The 20,529-nt window shown below is 46.0% G+C and overlaps 1 protein-coding gene across 1 annotated transcript in view; it reads left to right on the top strand.

The window, feature by feature from the left end:
* Nucleotides 1-17,512, top strand: part of LOC309591555 (cytochrome P450 2W1-like) — a gene marked incomplete at its 3' end in the record, with an annotated part of 160,924 nt that extends 143,412 nt beyond the window's left edge. The window contains exons 5-12 of the mRNA XM_082314073.1: nucleotides 10,443-10,605; nucleotides 11,873-12,022; nucleotides 12,131-12,288; nucleotides 14,239-14,409; nucleotides 15,436-15,577; nucleotides 15,891-16,075; nucleotides 16,693-16,834; nucleotides 17,325-17,512. Coding sequence (XP_082170199.1) covers nucleotides 10,443-10,605; nucleotides 11,873-12,022; nucleotides 12,131-12,288; nucleotides 14,239-14,409; nucleotides 15,436-15,577; nucleotides 15,891-16,075; nucleotides 16,693-16,834; nucleotides 17,325-17,512 — 1,299 coding nt within the window. The remainder of the gene's footprint in view (nucleotides 1-10,442; nucleotides 10,606-11,872; nucleotides 12,023-12,130; nucleotides 12,289-14,238; nucleotides 14,410-15,435; nucleotides 15,578-15,890; nucleotides 16,076-16,692; nucleotides 16,835-17,324) is intronic.
* Nucleotides 17,513-20,529: the final 3,017 nt, after the last annotated feature.

Genomic DNA, 20,529 nt, shown 5'->3' with positions numbered 1-20,529 from the left:
CATGTTTTTGTGCTGAGGGCGGTTAGATGCCAGCTGAGAGGAGAGCTGGATGACTTTGTTTTTCCTCTTTAATATCTCCTTGCCTTTCAATTTGTTCAGTATTTGGAGTGATTTCATCTTTATGTTGTATTTATTCAGTGATGCTCTGGATATAGTTATTTTTGTGCCCTGAAGGGCCTACTTTTCCATTCCATATTAATATATAACTTCCATTAACATCAAGGCATGGTGCATGCATAAAGGAGCACTGAATAGCTAAACTGTACTTAAATACCTGTGACCCCTTGGCTTTTCTGTATGGAATGATTATTAATACTTCGTCCTTGCCATGTTTCATCAGAGGATGCTGCTACACGAGGCATAGCTGGGGAGGTCTGATCATTCCTTTATTACAGAAGGGAAAAACAGAGGGAAAGAGATTAAAAGATTTGCCAGCAACACAGAGCAATCAGTGGCTGTGCTGAAAATAGAAACTAGGCTCCTGGTTTCCATTCCCCAAATCTGGCCTCTAGACAACATGACTATATTAAAAATGTAAATGCAAATATAGAAAATATTTCCTTTTTGAAACCTTCCCCGCTAACATTTCGTGTCCTTTTGACTCTCTACTTCACAGAATAAGCTGGTAGCACTTGGATCAAAGACTCAGCAACCAGATGGGCTGCGCTCACTGCGTATAGCAAAGGAAGCTGGACTGAACCACCAAAACCTCAGAGTGACCAGAAAGCTCATGGCAGAAGGTGGGAGGAGGCTTGTGTCTATTTTGAGACAGAAAAGTATTCAGTAGCTGTAGGCTACTGTTCAAAATACTTTGATTACTGTATTTAAGGAAGCCAAAAGTGATACTGTTGTGACAGTCAGTCCCTCAGCCTTTGTATTCTAGAAAATATTCTCTCTTATAATGTACCGCAGATATGAAGCTGGCAGCTTAAGGACATGCAGGCATTTTAACTGTTTGGTATTAAGTTTGCAGATGATGGGTAAATCCAACACAACTGAGGTTTGCAATACATAACCAGAAGGGAGTAGTGAACTGAGTCTCACTGAGGTACTGCACAGCTGCAGGGCCTCTTGCTCTTCAAGCCAGAGATGCTGGCAATACCATTAATGGTCTCATTCCTTTGGGTTTGTCCCAGCTTTATTTCTGTTCCCATATTGTTCCTCTATGCTGTAAACAGGCTTGATGCTATTTTTATTTTTTTGATCATGTGGATGCAACCCAACCAAACAGCCAGAGTAAACTTCATGGGAGAAACTGAATTTAGAAATGCATCCCTGAGTCATGCCAAAGAGAGTCCATGTTAAAGGCTTTTTTAAGAAGCAATTTGAAAGCAGTCTCCTTTTAAAGACACTTCCCTGCGCTCATTACAGGGCCATAATGCTGCAAATTAGGGCGAAATTCTGCCAGGGTCACTCTTGCACATGTCTTTGTATGGGAATGGTGTGAGATGTAGCTGCACTTGTTCGGAAATCCCCCATGGAGCTGGTGACAGCAGTGCATGACTCACCATTGTGTCCAGCAAAACTGTGAACATGAACAGAGGGATCATGGACACATCGTCATCGGGACATCTGAAACAGAAAGCAAGTGTTGCTGGAGCCTGTGGAGGGGATTGAGCCCCCCTGCAGTGCGTCCCAAATTCCTGCTGTTGTTAATGGCAAGCTGTAATATCAACTAATGCTAAAACTCAGCTGATGTCAGAGGGACAAGAGCTGGCCTTGGTGAAGTTCTTCCCTAAGACATCCCACCCCAGAGCTCAGCTCCTTCTGAATCCCTTTTCACTCGGCAGAAGCGCAAAGTAAATGAGATGAGGCGAAATTTAAACCATGGTGGCAAGCCTGAGGACATCCCCTGTTCTCTGGAGGGAACTTGAATCTGAAGCTCCTTGATCTAACGAGTTCTGGGACCAAGTGGTGCTTCCTGCAGGCCACTCACCTGCCCGGAGAGTGGGGACGTGGCGGGGATGTGGGATTGACACCTCATGGTTCACCGGTCTGGGATAACGGCCCAGCTAACCTGCACAGATGTGCTCAGCTTTGGTTGTGGTGTTAGTCAACAGCTGAGATAAAGACCTAGGAATTTCTTCTTGCAATATTTTTTGAGATTACAGTGGGCTCTTCTTTATAAAAAGGAGAATACTTACGAGTCCTTTAGAAGATCTTATTTCAACAACTAGATTTACGTTATCATAACTATAAAGTTGCAATGCATAAGGTGTACTGACTATTTCTGGCTTCACTTCCCACCTTTCCTGTTTCACTAAGGCTTTGGAGCTCTAAGACTATTTTAATGGCTGGGAAAAGCCTGTTCAGAAAATATCTTTTGTGTCGTCTTCATGCTCATAGTTGATATGATAGCAAGAAAAAAGCAGTTTTCATTAGCAAAACCGTTGCCTTTTCCCTTTTTTACTGGCTTAGGAGAGCAAAAGTTTCACTGATGAAGCCTGAACATGCTGCAATTTTCAATGCTCAGCCAGCAGCTTCTGAAATACGTCCACATTTTGTGAGGTTAATAACATTGTAGCCACCAATGTTGAATTTTTTTACTGGTTCAAGACCTATGTCTCTGACCTAATTAGGCTTTTACTGGCTAACGGTTTATGGAGCAAACCTGTAAGGATTTATTGCCTGGTTCCTGAAGAATCGCTAGCAAGAGGGAAATGAAGGTGGCTAGTGCTGTAATCCTTCTTCAAAACGGGTAAGTGCCTCATTCACTTACTGCAGGTTGATAACCGTCCACACTGTTAACCTGGTCAGATAATGCTGCTACATTTTAACTTAAAATTACTGATTGGATTAAATATTAATCTGTAACCTCCAAAGCAGCGTGGTGCCCCTTTGGCTGGTGATGCAGTGCAGCGATACATTAGCATTTCTGAACCCCACAATTTGCAAATCCCTAAAATGCTTCCAGGGGAGGTCTGGGTTCGTTTAAAACAGCTCTCGACCAAATGGAGATGGGCTCATTTCTCAAGTATTGCCACTTCTGGGACTACAGGTTGAAAACCGCAGGCTGGATTTTACAACTGCAAATCATGTTTCAAGTGCTCCATGGGTGATAAAATATCCTAATTGTGATAGATTGAGTTACTTCGTTATCTGCTGGGAGCACCTTTGCTGTGTCACCCTTTTGGGTACACCGGTTAGTGATGACTGCGATTCTGCTTTTGTTTCTATTACTGTCTCATGTGGCCTTTGAACTAATTCTTTCCCATTCCCATTTGGATTTTCCTTCTATAGACCAGGGATAATGGCAATTCTTTTGCTGGAGTGCACTTCACATTCAAGTGATGGGTAAAGTGCTGCCGCTGGAGAACAGCTAGCATCCCTGAAATGAGTGATGGACCCCGGGAACCGAGAGTGCAGCAGAAATATGATGGGGCTTTTTAACAGACAACCTACACAGGACTGGAGAAGCTTGTATTCCACTTAACACCATTTAAGCACTTTAGCCTTCCTCTGACAAATGCCTGGCCTGCAGCTCTGAACAGAAAACCCCAAACCTCTCCAAACCCAGTAAGAGCTGGTGCTCCCGAGCTCTGTTACGAGACACAAGTTCATGGTAGGCAGCTCCAACCTAGAAGACAACGCTTGTGCGTGGATTAATGACTTAAAGGCACTTGCTGGTTTCAGGGTCAACAGCGTTTTGGCTGTGCACGGCGCAGAGGGGTTTGGGCCACAGCTTGCTCGGGGCTGTCCCGGCTTTGCTGCGCCTGGCTGTCACGGTTGTCGGCACGTGTTAATTAGCTGAAGAGAAGGGTCTGAGGCAGCTCGTGCTGCTTCAAAGGGCCGTTCAGGGTAACATTTAAAACAGAGCTCGCAAGAAAAATAAACGGAGAAGGGCTTAGTTTTTTCCTGTGGCCGCCTGCAGGCTGTGGCCACGGAGCACAGAAAGTGCTGCCGAGGCCACCCACGCTGGAGGGCTGCTGGCTCCTTCCCGGCTGATCTGCCCTCTGCGCGGGTCCTGCCGCCTCCCGCTGATCCCACCGGCACCCCAGGGCCCAGCCCCCTGCTATTCTCGTGCTCGCTTGAGGGGGGCTGCGTGGAGATGGGGAGGAAAAGCCCACTCGTGGGCAGGGCAGGAAAGAGAGAGGGGGAATGGTGTTTTCACAGTCGCAACCTGAAATCCCAACCTGGAGGCCTGACCTATTTGTCTTGGCAAGGCTGGCTATTGTTTGGTGTGTAGCACTGTGGGACTGTGGAGGTGGGAGGCTTTGCCTGCCCGTGATTCTGTGTTTGCTTTGGAAGAGCTGCCGGTCTCAGGCTCTGTCAATGCCAGGAGGAAAGCAGTGGTGTGAAGATGCATCCCAGGATGGTACAGGGCGATGTGGGCAGCAGAGGTGGCTGTTCCCGCAGCGCCGGGGAGGGCGGCGTGGCTTTGCCACCCAGGCACAGGCTCGGATGTGCAGAGCTACCTGTGCAGGCAAATGGAGTGCAGGCAGGGCAGGGCTGCCCGTGGGTGCCATCAGGGAGCAGACCTGGGCAGCAAGCAGTTTTTTGCAGAGAGAAAAGGGAGGGGGAGAAATGCATGAAATCATGCTGAAAGAGAGGAGCGAAAAAGTGTTTATCTTAAACATGTCCCATTTATGCATAATTAAGCACCAGCTAAAACCTGGGATTGAAGCTTCAAGGATCAGAGACCGGGCAGATGGGATGAGAATGCCAGGGAAGGAGAACTTAAAAAAACATGGCAAATCCTCCTTTACAGTGTGCTGCATCTGGGTTTGCCAGTGGTGCTGGGGAAGGAGGAGCCCCGTGTGAGGATGAAGAGCAAACCTTGAAGCCTCAGAAAAAAGTAAAAGGTCTGAGAGCAGAGTTTCTGCCAGGCTGGCCCCTGGAGAGACTAAATGTCTCGGCCCAGTGCTCATCAGGTAAAGCAGCTTCAGACTGGAGCTGCCAAGTGTGCTAGGGGAGGGGACAGAGCATTCGCCTCTGCTGCAAGGTTACTTCATTGTAATCACCTTGAAAAATATTCTAGAATAAAGGAACTGGGCAACCTGCTTTGGGACTGAGGCCTTTTCTCTAAAGCAGAAATCAAATTCTTTCCTGTTTGTTGCACAAAGCACCAGATGCCCAGAAGGGACGTTAATTCGTTAGTGCTGCCCACCTACGGGAGAGGCTGGGGACACAGTTGGGTGTGACAGGGACTTTGCTGCAGGGTTGGAGAGCACATCCCAACGTGCTCTGTGTGCAGCTGCTGTACGTGCTGGTGAATAACACGATGCTTCTCAAAATTGCCAGATGATGCTCTGGGAGACGGATTTATCCACCTCATAAATGTAGTCCTGAATACCACAGTGCAAGATTTTGAAGGCTCTCTCGGCTTCTCATTCCTGCAGGAGTGGGACTCGAGCAGCATGGTATTCCTGAGGCCCTTTGCTGTGCAAAGTTACAGTAGGATACATCCAGAAATGGTGATTATCACAGTCTGAATTTTAACCCCACCTGCCCATTGCTGACTCCAAGGGCAGATGCAAGGAAGGAGACCTCGGTTTCTGCTTTTTAGTCCTCTCTGCCCAAGAGTGGCTGATGTGGAGGGGCTTGACCTCCAAATAATTATACACGGCCCAAGGAATTACTTCCTTTCCCAACTACAAATCCATGGGTGGTTTGGTCCCAGGGCACTCTGTGTAAGGGCTTTTCTTTCTGTGCTTCCCTTTCCGTAATTTCTCCTGTGACTTGTGACATGACCCTGCCCTGACTGGGGAGGTTTGATTTTTTTCAGAGAGATCATTTACTCCTAAAGAAAGGTTAATTTTCATTTTAATTTTTAACTTAAATCTCTTAGGTGAAAATGTTTTTGCAGGCCATCTAAGATGCTGTTATCTTTGCTCAGCTTTGCCTCTTTCACGGACTGCTTCACCCCGCAGGTAATAAGTAACCTTTCCTCCCCCTGGGCAGGCTGGGGGTGCGTGGAGAGGTAGGCTGATTGCTTCCTTGCTCCCTTCTCTTTGGGAATCATAAAGACATTTTTAGTGTCAGAGTGACATCTCTCTGCCTCTTGCTTTTGGTAATTCTTACAGTGTGAGACGATGTCTTCCTGCACTGTGTCCCGCTTACCTCCTTTCTGCAGGGAGCCCAAAAGACCTCCCAGAAATGACTATAGAGAAAGGGTAGGAGCTGAGTCAGCCCCAGGGGAGCGGGGCTGCGGGCACAAGGGCTGCATTCACAGCCCAGCCCTGACACAGGCTCCTGGGCCGTCCCGGGGCACAGCCCTGTGCTGCACTCCTCAAAGCCACATAGACAAGTCATTGTCCCAGCAAGGACGCAAACACACATATGCAGACTCCCAGTCTCCTCTCTTACCACAGATGCTGTTGTTTGTAACACAAGTGGGTTTGGGATGGAGGGATGGTTCCTGGGCGGTGCACGGTTTGAGAGAGGACTGGGTATGAGCTGAGATCGCATCCTCTCCAGTCCATCCGTGGCCTGCCTGAGATGGATGGGAGAGTCCAGGTTTGAATGCCTGTTGAGTTCAGTGTAAGTGTGAACCTTGCTGCACCTTGGAACTGTCCCAAAGCATCCTCAAGGCTGATACCATCTCGTATCACATTATGGAGCAGTACAAAGTCCTTGTGATCTAAAAGGGCTCAAAAAAAAAAAAAAAAATCAAATGCTGTTTTCCTGCCTACAGGACCATTGCATTGTTTGTGAGATTGAGGTGATTTTACAAAAGTAATGAGTGTTTCCACTAATTTCTGATGGGTCTCACTCTGTTAGACGCTGCCAGAAACCAGTGGGAACAGCAGATCTTTTACAAAGACCTCCACATTCATATTGATGCAATAATCCAGCTCTCCAAGACATGATTTTTGTATTCCTTTTGTTGTGCATAGAGTGAGAGTGGTACCAGTTAACACTGGATGGGGAGCAGGAAGAAATGCCCCTCAGTAAAAGACCCACTCATGAAAGAGGGAGGCACGAGGCTGAATTACGACTTTGGAGTTTGCAGCAGTGAGTTAGTTTTTCACTGGCCTCTGATGGGGAAATAAACAAGAGGAGGTCAGCAACTCTGCATTTTATTGAGCTTTATATAATGTAGCCCACAGTAAGGAAGAGTAAGAACTGTAAAAGTCCCTTGTTAGGTGTTTTACACAGGGCTGGAGAATCATTCAAGCCAGGCTGTAGGGCTACACAACGTAAGGAGGAGTAGCTTTCTCTCTGCACACCATATAGGTCTTTAGGACAGCCTAGATTCAAAGCATCAATAAATAGAAAGAGTGCACAGATAAGCAACAGAACTTGCAATCTGGATCCTGATTTTTTTGCACATGAAGATTGCCCAGTTTTGTTTCCCATCACTGGGAGAAAATGCTTCACTGCAAGGACACAAGAAGGTGGAAGAGGAGGGAGGATGCTGTCCACCCAGCTTCACACATGGCCTGGAGCAAGTCTCTTTGCCTGCAGGACCCGCATCTCCTTCACTGTACCGTGGGACGAGCAATGCTTGTCTACCCTGAAGGATTATTTTGGGATTGGCATTTCTAAGGTAAAGAGCTGAAAGCAGAAGGCAAAGAGCTGTCTGTGTTCAGAGAAGAGGTTAGATGAAGAGGATGGAAGAGAGGGATGAAGAGGAAATCTAAAGAGAAATTTTATGGTCGATGTATAATAATAAAACAGATTAGGGACTCTCAGGTGCTAGGAAATTATTGCAGGCAGAAGAATCTGAGCTAGGCTGTGGAAATGAAGCAAACCTGCTGCACTGCACTCAGCGGAGAGCCTGCAAGCCTGCACCTCCACGAGTTGTGCTTGGACTTTGCCTTTTGCAGACATAAATTCCAGTTTTTGTGGAGAGCGGGGGTGGAGGGGAAGATGATGCAAAGTGCAGCAAAAACCTTGACATCGTTTACTCTGAATAAATATAATGTGATAATGCAAGCATTCTAATAAAGGTGTCTCAGTGGCTTTCCAGAAAGGCAACCTCCATCAAAACATGGCTCCCTTCACACTCCTCTTCATCTATGGGGTCTGTGCATTGCTTTTATCAGCTGCACTCTATATTTTAAAAGTTTTTAAGCAGTCAGCTTTAAATTTGCCTCCTGGTCCATTTCCTCTTCCGATCATCGGCAACCTGCATTTGCTAGACCTGAGAAGGCAAGACAAGTCACTAATGAAGGTAAGAACAAGTGTCCTTTGCTTCTAGGGTGTTGAATGTCAGCTTGTACCTATTTAAAATTCTCCTCTGGTGACAGTTCTGAGATGATTTTTGGTGCCAAATGCGTTTTTAAAAAACTGGCGTTTTAAAGGTTTCAGGATGACCAAGGAAACTGTTAAATCCCAACTCTGCAGAGGGTGATGTTAAATATGAGCAGTGCTTACATGAGAACTACTCACACATTGAAAACTCTGAGTATCTGCATCAGATCAGACCAGTGGACCTAAATGTTGGGATCTTCCCTGTGTTGTGAAATACTTTAAAATCTTTGAGTGTCCACATAGCCAAATTGAAAGATGGATGCTTAATTGTGGTTGCCAAAATAGCTTGTATTTCTTATTTGTGTTACCAGTTTTTCAAGAGAATGAGAATTAATATAGCACAGCCTGAAGAAGAGATGTAGGAGAAATCATTTGAAACGGTGAATTACTTGGACTTATGCAAGACAAGGTTCTCTGTAGGAGTCACACTTGCCTCGCATCTGTCTTCCAGAAAAAAAGGGAAAATTTTAATGTATTTAGTCTTTCAGAGCCAAAATGTGGCTCAGTGGGCATTCCTCATGTCAGGACATGGGGTGTGAATATCCTGCACCTTGCACCAAGCCTTTTAACATCAGGTTGCCAGCAGCCCTCTGACCTGCTTAGAATTAGGTAGGGAAGAGGAGCTGGCTTTCCCTGTCTCATTCCCATCACCATGCCACACGAGGGGCCTCCAAGATGTCTGTGGAGATGCATCTTCATCTTACACCAGCCGGCTCACAGTGGCCTCAACACCCAGAGCTTGGGAGGTGGGAAACGGTTTGGACTGTGGTTCCTGTTTCTGGCAAGACCAGAAATCCTTCTGCAGAGGAGGGTAGGGGAGAAGGGGTTTTGGGGTCGTGCATGGATGTGCTGGGAAGAATAAGCAAAGCAGAGGCTGGAAAGGAGGTGACCTGAGGACCCAGGAGCAAGGTGATGGCATCTTGGTGAAGCACAGACTCAGGGGAAGGTATTGGGCATATTGGCCACACCGATGCCTTCTTTCCCCCATTGAATTGTAGCATCAAGAAGCCAACTGGGAAAAGGGTCTATGGTTGCAGCCTGGGGGACACTCTCACCGTCCTCTGCCCTTTGCAGTCTGCTCTGCCCTGACTGCAAAGGGCAGAGGACAGCAAGAGGGTCCTCCAGACTGCAGCTGTGGGTGGGATGAGATTTTATATTGGGCTTCTGGACCTGCAGTAATGACCTGAAAGCTTGCCAGAAGACTTAAGGTATTAGCAAACAAATGACCTGGAGTTGGAAATCCTCCCTGAAAGGAGAATCCCTAAAGGATTTCCCCATAAAAGGTGCACAGTAGGTGATGCAGCAATCAGAACATTGTTTTGAACAAATGATTGAAATCAATGTCCTGTGAACTATTTTTTTTACATAAATTCAACGAGTCCGGCTATATTGCTGAAGCACTGATTAGACTCTGCCTGGGCTACCTGTTTGCTTTGCTACAGCAGGAGGGGTTGCTAAGCTTTGTAGCCTCCTCTGGTTTACATTGCCAGAACGGGTCTCCTTTTATGGTACACCAGGCTTGATCTCAAGATAGCTTTATGCAGTTTCAAGTCCGTTGCTCTCAGTCAAGTCTTAATTCCTTGTAAGGCCCGGCAAGACCATGTTTGTGAGCCTCCAGAAAGCTCCTGCTACCCGGTATCACAGATCTCATGATAAAGTCCTGCTGTGCATTGGCTTGAAACTGCAGAAATAAAAAGTAGAGTGTGGTATTGTGGTAATTTTGTAAGACAAGTTGAAAGAGCAATGGTTTCTTATGCCTTCAATATGTCTATCCTTAGTGAATCATATTACATACCTCTTTGCATTAATTGCAACAAAGCTTTTATTTAACTTTTTATAGTAAATAAGAACACCTCTGCTCTTTCATCCTCTTGTGGTGGATGGAAGTGTTACAGCCTGCCAGGTCAGCAGTTGCTCTGTAGCTGTCTGGCAGATCTTGGTGATGATTTTATGCTGCTGGTGGTGCTCAAAATGTCTTGTTACCTTCTGCCTCTTTTAATCCACTGCACCAAACTGAGCCCAACCAGCTCAGAAAAACAGTGGTTTTATGAAAGCTGTTGGGTTAAACAGACCAGTGTTTATTTGTTTTGATTCCTCTTCCATTTAAGCGTCTCAGAGCTTTATCTCTGGCATCCCTCTAGCCCTTCTGGCCACAGAAGGAGGAGGGAAGGCAACTCTTCATCCACCCCAGAGGACATACCGCTCCCACTGATGACCTCCGCACTCTGATTTTTCTCTCCTTCTAGATTTCAGAGAAATATGGCCCCGTGTTCACCATCCAGTTGGGGTTTCAGAGGGTGGTGGTGCTGACTGGCTACGAGGCAGTAAAGGATGCCCTTCTGAACACGGCGGGTGTGTTTGAGGACAGACCAGCTATACCCATATTCTATCACATCCAACATGGAAACGGTACTGGCAGGTTGAAAAGATAAGGATGTGCTTGCTATGCTGTTTCTCAAATGTGTTTTTTCAATTGCAACATTATTCAAGAGTCTTGAGCTGTGTCCTTATCATTGCAGGCTACATTTTGTGGGGCTTGAGGACAGTATTTGTTTTCTTAAGAAAAATACTTCTGGGGATCTTCTTATTTGCCTTATCAGTTTTTTGCTTTTAGTGGCACTTGGGTCACATTTCAAGGTTTTTTTTTTTTGCAGCGCAGAGGGAAGGAAATTATTTTTCACAACGTGAAGGCTGAGGTCCTTATGCAATCTCTTTTCTACAGTTACTGGGAGTTCAGACAAAGCGTGGATCACGCATGACTCATGATAAAGACTGCAAGAACTGGCACGAGTGCAATAGCACGGGCTGTTTGTACCTCAAACAATTACTTCTGTAAACAGATTTTTGGCATGTTTCTGAATTGCATGTTAAAAAGTAATACATTGCCCAAGACTAGACATTGAAAAACAATGAAGGGAATAATCCAGGGCTGAAGGGAAAAGATTTGATGACCTAATATGTATATAATGCATACAGCATGTGGGGTTTTTTTTCATCTTGTTTTTAAAAGTGAGGCCCAGTGTGAGGAAGGGTACACTACGCTACTTTCCCAACCACCATATGAAGATGTAGACTATGTTCAGCCCTGGAAGCCCTCTTAGGAAGGGAGGACTTCTGAATTGTACCCAAACACCTCTGTGCCCTCTTGGCTGAGCACCTTTTTTGGCCAATGGTTTAGCCAGCTAGAGGGTATTCCCCAGCTGTAAGCAAAGGTGCCTCCTTGTCCCCCTGCATGGTATACCGTTCATCCTCTAAAACGCAAGCTGCTCAGTGAAATCATTTGTCCTGTTCATGACAGGGATGGAGCGGTGTCATCTGCTCCTAGCATTGCTCTCTGAAACAGCTGGGTCTTTTTTCTAAGAAAAAACAAGTCAGCCTTAGACAAATACCATGCATAGAGCTTTTTACTGTCTATGGCTGCAAAGAGACAAAGCTATAAACAAGCCAAACCCAGACCTTTGGTGTGAACAGCACCTGACTTTAAAATACTGCCTTGTGCCCTCCTGAACCTACCTAGGGTGGTGCTTTCCCAAGCCAGCCCCCCCCAGAGACCCCAGTCCTCTCCCAAGCAGGCTCCACCAGGTTGCAAAATACCTGCGGTCCCCGGCTGTGCTTTTGGTGTTTCTGAGAAAATCCTGTACTGCCTTGGCAAACAGGGCATGCAATCCCTCCGTAGGTGTGTTCTTTTCTTCTCAAGAGCTCTGGAAGACGACACGGCGGTTCACCATAGCCACCATGCGGGATCTCGGCATGGGGAAGCATCTTGGAGAAGAAATGATACTTGAGGAGCTTCACTTTCTCATTGAGTTGATCAAATCCTTCAAAGGTGAGGTGGAGATGGACAAGTGTTTCATGCTACTTTACAAAGCCACTGTGAAGACCTCTGGGTTGCTCCAGAAATGACCAATACATTTACGATTTTGTTCATTTCTAGGCAGACCTTTCCAATTACGATTTTTGAATATGGCTCCCACCAACATCACCTTTGCTATTCTCTTTGGGAGAAGGTTTCATTATGAAGACCCAACGTTTCTCACTCTGTTAAGACTCATAGATGAAGTGATGCACCTTCTTGGCTCTCCATTCTTGCATGTAAGTTACCCTCTGTGCTGAGATGCTCCAGTATCTCATCAGAGTTGGTAGATCAAGCCAACTTACTATTACTGGATGGTTCTGGAGAATCTTTAGGGTACTGAAACATAAGAATCATAGAATGGTTTGGGTTGGAAGGGACCTTTAACAATCATCTAGTCCAACCCCCCTGCCATGGGCAGGGACAAGATTCTTTGTTTTGGGGTTTTCTTCCTTCATGAAACCCTCTTGCAAAGGAGGTCTAACATCACGTGGTGGCACTAGGCTGAGATGCTGATGTGACCTTGCCAGCAGAAGGGATGTGCTTGATTCTTCTACAGTCAGAAGGTGCAATAACTGAGGCTTCCAGCGTGGTGGGACCTGGGGCGGGCAGTGCCCAGGAGCATCAGTGGAAATCCACAGAAGCGCTATAAACTCTGCCCTTTATGTTATTATTTTTAGTCACATTATTTTGTGAGCTTTACAGTTTATGGTGAATTGTAGTCTCCCATGAGGAAACAGACCCTAATGTAGGACTGCGATCTGGGCGACTTTGTCTTCAGTGTTTCACAATAACTGCAGGAAAATGTTCCTGGAGTGTGTCTCAAAAATGTTTGTACCACTTTTGACAGAGAGTTCAGAAGGCCTCTGCTTACCTGTTTTTTGATGTTTTTTGCTTTTTTGTCAGTCCAGCAGTACCCAGAATAAAACACAAAATGCCAGCATCTCCTACTCCCTAGTATTTTTGGTCCAAAGAAGGCTCAGGTGGAAGAGACAGGAGGGAATCAGATGCCTCTTAGAGGGCATGGCCAGAGTTTATTTCTTTAAAAACACACTGGTGATAAAACTATTGAAATAATTACTTTATTTGTACATGTACAAAGAAAAATACCCAGGCTCATTCCAGTTATTTTCTGCTGGATGCTGTGTGAACACCCCAAAAGTAACCTCTTGTCTTAAGGACAATTGCACGTGTATTTAGGGGCTACTAGGTTTTGGTCTCTTGCTACAGTTTAAGAAACTAGTGAAGTTACAGAGTAGTAGTACAAAGTACAGAGCTGCAGACATTATATACGGACCTCTCATACCTCCTATTGTGGCATTAAATCAATACGTGCTTAACAGAACTGCATGAAAAGAGTATTCCAACTCAGAGGCTCTCATCTAAGCCGAGAGCTCCTATTAAACTTAATCCTCCGTCACAAAGAATAGACTACTAGTTATTTAAGGTAATATTGAAACAGTCATCCAAAAGCTGTTAAAAAAGATGCTGATAGATTTATTACCTGAATGAGAACTATTTACAATAGTACAACATCCCTTTTCCTTTAATCTCTATGGCAGGTTTAGTTTTTGCAGAAACCAGCAAAAATTATAACCAGTTAGCAAGAGCAAGAGATTTGTGAATCTTATTCTGCAGCTGGTTTATTTATAACATTGAGAAATGGTGTAAGTAACCCCCCTGCACATAAAATGCAACTGTTTATTGTGCTGTGAAATTTAACGATGCTGAGAACTGAGTGTAATTGATTTATAATTCATGTGAAAGTTAAAAATGATGATCTAACAACTTTAAAACATAAGTATTTTGTCTCGCTAAACATTTGGAGTTTTCTTTGCGTAATGCATAATGCTTTATCTTTTTTTTTTATTACCTCTTTAAAAATGTAATTTCATTGTTTCATGAGTTTACTATCACTTTCCCTTAATTGTATTTTTTTAAAATTCGTGTTTATAGGCTCCGTCTAGACAAGTCTGATAGGCTCCATTCATTTCTGTAGAGAATTTTTAATAAGAGGAAGCATTTTTATATATTAAAATTTTTTAGTTACCAAAAAAGAGAGACTCCAGTCACATGTCATTTGGTTCCTCACGTAAGTTATTTCTCCGTTATGATACTTCAGTTTTACAAGGTAATGGGTGAATTTAATTTTTTCCTGTGGTTTTTTTCCCCCCTTCTTTTCTTTTTAGTTATTTAATTTCTACCCATTCCTTGGATTTCTCCTCAAACCTCACAAGATGATACTGAGAAAAGTAGAAGAGGTGTGTGTGATCTTAAGGAAGTGCATCAAGGAAAGCAAAGAAAGTATTAATGAAACAAACCTGACAAGCTACATTGATGCATTGGTATTCAAACAAGAGGTATTTTAACAATATGACGATTCCTAGTGTGGTGTCTTATACAGAGATGCTCTGTGTTGCTTGTCTAGTGAACACGCTCTACTATGGTCTATATGCAAATATTTAAATTTTGGGTAAACATCCTCCTATTTTAGTATGCTAAATACTGCATACTGAAGGAGAAGCAAGAAATAAATAATTAGACCATATCGCATGAATGTCTAAAGCTTGTCCTCAGGTGTCAGCTACAGTCTGTTCCTTGCTGGAGTGAGAGAGGTAATGTCATTTTTCCAACGCACTCCAGGTGGGCGTGGGAAGAGGTGACAGATTCCAAGTTGCAGAGATGCAGAAGTTCCTATTGTGTTTGTGCAAACGTATCACCAGCTCCCACGTAGTGGATTTACCAACAGGCATGATAGTGTGGGAGTATAGCAAGGAAGGATTAGTCTGTATTTGCCCTTTTTCTCCAAGCATTTGTATCCGCATACTTGAGATGGGTGGTGGGCAGGACAGGCACTTGGGCTTGATGCCTTGTGCGAGTGCCTCAGCTATTGCACACAGGAATGGGCAAAGTGTTTCCCATCAGCAAGCATGAAGCAAGGGCAGCAGAGTTGATGTGCCAGTGGTGTCCTGGGCTTTCCTGCAGCTCCTAGAGGGGCTGGTGCACACACGGACAAACCCCAGCTCCCCATCTCGGGAAGGCTCTGTCCTGCACCTTTCAACAATTATCCACCTTCTCAGGATCTACAGGCAGGGGATGGAAGTGCTGAGTCCACCACATAACCACTGCCCAGAGCAGATAAATGTCATGTGATGTTGGAAAATCAATGAATTTGTCCAGTTAGTTCATTTTGGGGGGGGGGAAATCTCAAGTGTGAAAATATTTCTGCTGAAAACTGAAGAATTTCTGTAATGGTATGTCAGTGCGGTGCACCTTGGCATTTGTAATTCACATGCATTACACTGTAATGTCTCTGAAGACTAGGTTACCTGTCCTAGTTCCTTCTATACTAACAGCAGTGATCTTTTTTTTTTATTTCCCTGAAGGAGGAAAATAGAAGCAATACAGTTTTTCATGATGCGAATGTATTGGCCTCTGCGCTTGACCTGCTCATGGCTGGCACCGAGACCACATCCACAACATTGCAATGGGCCATCCTGCTGCTGATGAAGTACCCTGAGATTCAAGGTAAGACACCTTTATGGTTTTGCTTTTCTTATGTAGGATACTGAAGTACTCTACAGTGACTTCATAAGTGCTGCTCACCTGTAAAACCTTCGTAGCCTCTCATGTATCCAAAATCTGAGCATCTGGAACTTGTCCAAGGGTTGTATGCTGCCATTCAGGACCAAAGGATCTGAGGGGTTGTTCCCTCTCTGCTCCCAGGGGCTGAGCAACCTCCTGCCCTGGGGTAGTCCAACCAACAGTCAGCACGAGCTGGGATTTGGAGGTGCCTTACCACTGATGGAAACTCACTTCATGCCTTTCCTTTGCCCTGCAGAAAAGGTGCACGCAGAGATTGAGCGAGTTCTTGGTGCTGGCTCCTTGCCTACCTTTGAGGACCGGAAAAACATGCCATTTACCAACGCGGTGATCCACGAGGTGCAGAGATTTGTCACCCTCCTGCCACATGTTCCACGGTGCACCTCTGTTGACACCCACTTTAAAGGCCACTTCATCCCCAAGGTACTTGCTGCTCTCCAGATGAAGAGTGGGGTGCAGCACACCAGTGACCCACAGGGCAAAATGTCACAAGGAGTGGGGGAGCTTGAAGCACAGGGCTTTTGGTGGGGAAGAACCAGTTCCCTAATAGCCAGACTGCTCCGCGTCCGATGGCAGTGCGACTTCAGGGTTAGGCACGCATCTTCCCATTTCCCTTAACTCCGTCTTTGTAATCTGGAGTCTGTTCTTTATTCTATTCACTCCCCATTGCCATTCGTGCCCTTTAGAGCAGTTCTGCCTCTGGAGTACCACGACATTGTCTCATTGCCTTGCTTGAGCCAAGCAGAGAGCAGCTGGGCAGGAAAGGAAGGAAGCCTGGCCCATGTCTTTCTTCTGCTTTGGAACTCAGGAATAGCCAAAATCCATTGTTGTTTAATCACATATTAGTAATTCCAGTGAACTGGGTATCCACACTAACTAAGGGTCATATGGTCATGTACAAGCCCAGAAGTTAGTTCTTCAGAGGTAGAAGTTTGCTTGCAGACAGAGCCCAAAGGGAGAAATGGTTATGTGGCTGAATCGTCAAAGCCAGAAGTTTGCTACATCTGCACATGCTAAAGCAGAGCGTGGTTGTGCTGCAGGGAACAACGGTGATTCCTCTGCTCACCTCCGTGCTGCTGGATAAAACGCAGTGGGAGACACCAGATGAGTTCAACCCCAACCATTTCCTTGATGCGGATGGGAACTTCATAAAGAAAAAAGCGTTCCTGCCCTTCTCCACAGGTAATGGAAGTGTTTGATCCTGCACAAGGCACCAAGTTCCCAGTGCAGGATCCGAGCCTCTGTTGGGAACAGCACAGCCATCAGTGGTGGGGATGGTTTAGAAATACCCGCCCTGGGTTTTGATGGCTTAGAAACAGCCCCTCAGCCCACACTGGGAGGCACAGTGGGTCCTGGTGTTTGAAGACACCACTGGGACCCACAGAAGACTCAACGCCTTCAAGCAAGAGTTCAGCCTTCCCTCTGCCTTGGGAAGGCCAGTTTCTAGGGTGTCCCAGATCAATTCCTTGCAGGCTCTGACTGAAACAGCCCTGTTCAAATGCCTATAGGAGACCAACAGTGAGGGCTGCTGAATATCATGCCATGCTATTTTGCATTTCTGAGACCTATACTGTCCCTCAGGCTATTGCTACCAAGCAGTAAGGAAGAGGTGTCGGGCTGAGCCACCACTTACCCAATCACTCCACCAACAGCCATGCTTTTGACATTTCAGGGCGGAGAAACTGCATTGGAGAAAGTCTTGCCACGATGGAGCTCTTCATCTTCTTCACAGGCTTGATCCAGAAATTTACTTTTAAGCCTCCACCTGGGGTCCAAGAATCTGAGCTGGACACGACTGCAGAGGCTGGATTCACCATGAGACCCCATCCACAGTGTGCCTGTGCCGTGCTACGCCAATAAGCCCTAGGCTCTGAACTGAGAAAAATCTACGTAATTGTTTTGTGTGGAGCCTAGCAGATGCGCAAAGGAGAAACCAGATCCTTATGCAGTAGATATAAGTAGTGTCTTCTTACTCAAAGCCTTGCAAGTACTGGCTATATGCTTAAAATATCTGTTGAACAAATATTTTTCTAAGAAGCAAAGGAGGACTGGTGGGTAAGGTTACCTGGAAAATCCCAGCCAGATACATGACTGGAAATGACAGGACAGCCACTACCTTACACATCAAATAGACAACATAAGAAAGTTGTTCTAGTTCTGAGCTTCTGGGAGAGGACGCTTCTCCAAAGTGGATCATTTTGGCACTTGGAGAGCAATATTAGATACAAACGTTGATCATTGTCTCATCGGTGCTCCTTTCCCATTCCCTGCTGCACACGGGATAAATTATTCCCAGATACCTGCTCTTTCTGTGTCTGATGGATGCCCTTCCAACACTTTCCAGACTTCTGGTTTTGAATCCCAGATGCCAAACCCTGGACTTTTTAGGTTCCCCTTGCTCTGAGGGACCTCAGCACAGCTCCTTGGGAGTCTTTGGCCCCTTCTGTGTACAGGCCCTGCTATGTCTGCACCGATGTGGGACTTAACACCTCTCCCCAGACAAGTGAAGACACTCCCGCCACTACATTTTTACAAGGGTAGCTCAGACACATAAGCACAACTCCTTTTCAGAGCACCATGTGTGAACAAGCAAGCATGCAAACATTGAAAAGGTGCTTCTAAAATGCTCTTTCCTTAAGCAGCACAGAAGCTGGGCAGATCCGGGCAAAGTGACAGGAAACCTGTCCATCTCCCCTTTCCTTACTTCTCCCAGGTTTCTGTGAGATCTTTCAGGACCCTGTCTTTTCCCGGCATTCCCATCTCTTCTCCTCCTCCTCTGAGATGACTAGAGATGGAGCCTCATCACATCCCCTCGCCAGTGAAGGCAACAGGACTCTTCTACAACAGCTGGCTTCTTCCTTGGTCTGAAATGCTGAGTGAAGGAGCTGGTAGGACTGCAATGGGAGGTGGGTTGAGCCATTGGCCCACACGGTGTTAGAGCTGTTAACCCCCAGGAGGGATCCTAGTCTGCTGCAGGATGGGGAGGAGAAGACACCTCCTGTTCCCTGCATACTACCTGATTCTTCCAGGTTAATGGTAAATACATAGTGTGTACGTCTTTGCTCCCAGCCTTGCTCGCAGGTGAATGCAGTTGGACTGGGGGTTCAGAAACCCTCCTTATACAACCCTAATTTGTGGCTGGCAGGGCGTTTTACCCCAGTAAGGACTGCAGGGCTGGGCTGTTTGTGACTCCGAGGGATCGTGGTGCCATCTCGTGGCAAAAAGAAAATAGAAATTATATTCTGTACAATGCTTATTGCTCTCGCCGCGCGCAGAGGGGCTGCAGATACAAGGCAGCCCTCGTTTTACAAATCTTTACAGTTGCTGCAATCCTTGCACCTGATCATTGCCCCTCTGGGAGCAGGAGCCCCTGGTCCCAGCATCATGCAGTGCTAGGGATGGCAGGCTGGGCTATGGATATGCTGCCCAGCCAGCTGCGTGTGGCATGAGCCACAGACACGGTGTGAGTTGGACTTGTTCAGATCTTACTTTAAAAATCAAGGCACCTGTCCTGCCCCGAGATGTTTGCCTGCAATTCAGGTCAGTGTGTTGCAAGGCACAAACATGTTTTGCAGCTAGAGAGAAGACCCTTGGGGCCACTGAGGAATGTGGAAATGGTATTTCCACCCCTGAGAGCCAATGTTTTCTGCTAGTTAAATCTGTAGCTGAGTCATAATCTATGTTCTGCCATCATTTGGCTGAACAAATAAATGGGAGGCAGGCACTTTATTTTGCGGAGGTATATTCAGCTGTCTAATTCAGTGTGCTGGGGAGTGATCACTTCCATCCATCTGCTAACACAAGCACAAGTAGGATGCACTTTTCAAAGGAATCAGAGAAACCTGTTTTCCTTTGATGTTTGCACCTGGTGGCTCACGGCTCTTGTTGAGGCACGGGTATTGCGCAGTCTGCTGGATTTCTGTACGCGGCCGGCACTGCCGCAGGCTCTGCTCTGCCTGCCGGGGAGTGCTAGTGCAGAAGGTAATGTCCAAAAAGAACAGGCTCTGAAGGCTGCTATGCCATGCAGGAAGGGATCCATCTCTCACCTTCGAAGCCAAGACCCAGAAAGCCCATGGCAAGGGGTCAGGTCTGAGGTTCCACCAATGAATTCATGCAGATTTGAACCCAGCCCAGTTTTGTCCCCTGGAGCACTAGATTGTTGCCATATCTGTCTTTTGAGATCATATTACTTTTAGAGGGGGCTAGAACAAGAACAGTCCTGGCCTCTCTGAAGGCAAGTCTTTTTTTATTTCAGCAAGGCCAAGACTTCCTTCATTGAGTTGATATGTGGCTTGCTCCTCAGTTGTTTTACCTGTCTCTCTCTGCCTTCCCTGAAGAAGACCCCATCTGCTGCCACCACTCCTTAAGAGGGACATTGCCAGCAGGTGATGCTTTGGGAGAACAAGAGGTGAGAGGCTCAGGGTCCAAGGCACTAAGCAGAGGGACAGCATCAGTGAAGCTGTGATGGGAACCTTTCATTCAGCCTCTGCGGGCAAGAGGCAAAGACAAAAAAAGTGAAAAACCAAGGCTATCCCCAGAGCTGAGCACAAAGGCAAGGCTCTTTGCCCTGGAGAAACCACTCTGCAGATATGGACGGTCTCCTGTTGAACTGTTTTTTTAAGTAGGATCAGGGTATGCAGAACCTGTGAGATATAAGTAAAACTTAACAATATTCGTTGTCACTCTGGGCTCAGGATCAACCTTTCATGGCATTTGCATTTCTGTGTAATGCAAAGTTGGGTGGCAGGCATATGAAATATAATGAAGACGTGGGATTTAAACTTTATTGGGTTCCCATGAAGGGGGAAACAAACAATACGATAAAGCACATGATGAGATAATGCATATGGAGAAGTGGCAATTCACAGGCAGATAAG

The sequence above is a fragment of the Platalea leucorodia genome, assembly GCF_965183815.1.
Source record: "Platalea leucorodia genome assembly, chromosome: 5".
NCBI lineage: Eukaryota > Metazoa > Chordata > Aves > Pelecaniformes > Threskiornithidae > Platalea > Platalea leucorodia.
Note: the sequence above shows the minus strand (reverse complement) of the source record. Positions and strands in the feature narration are given on the sequence as shown.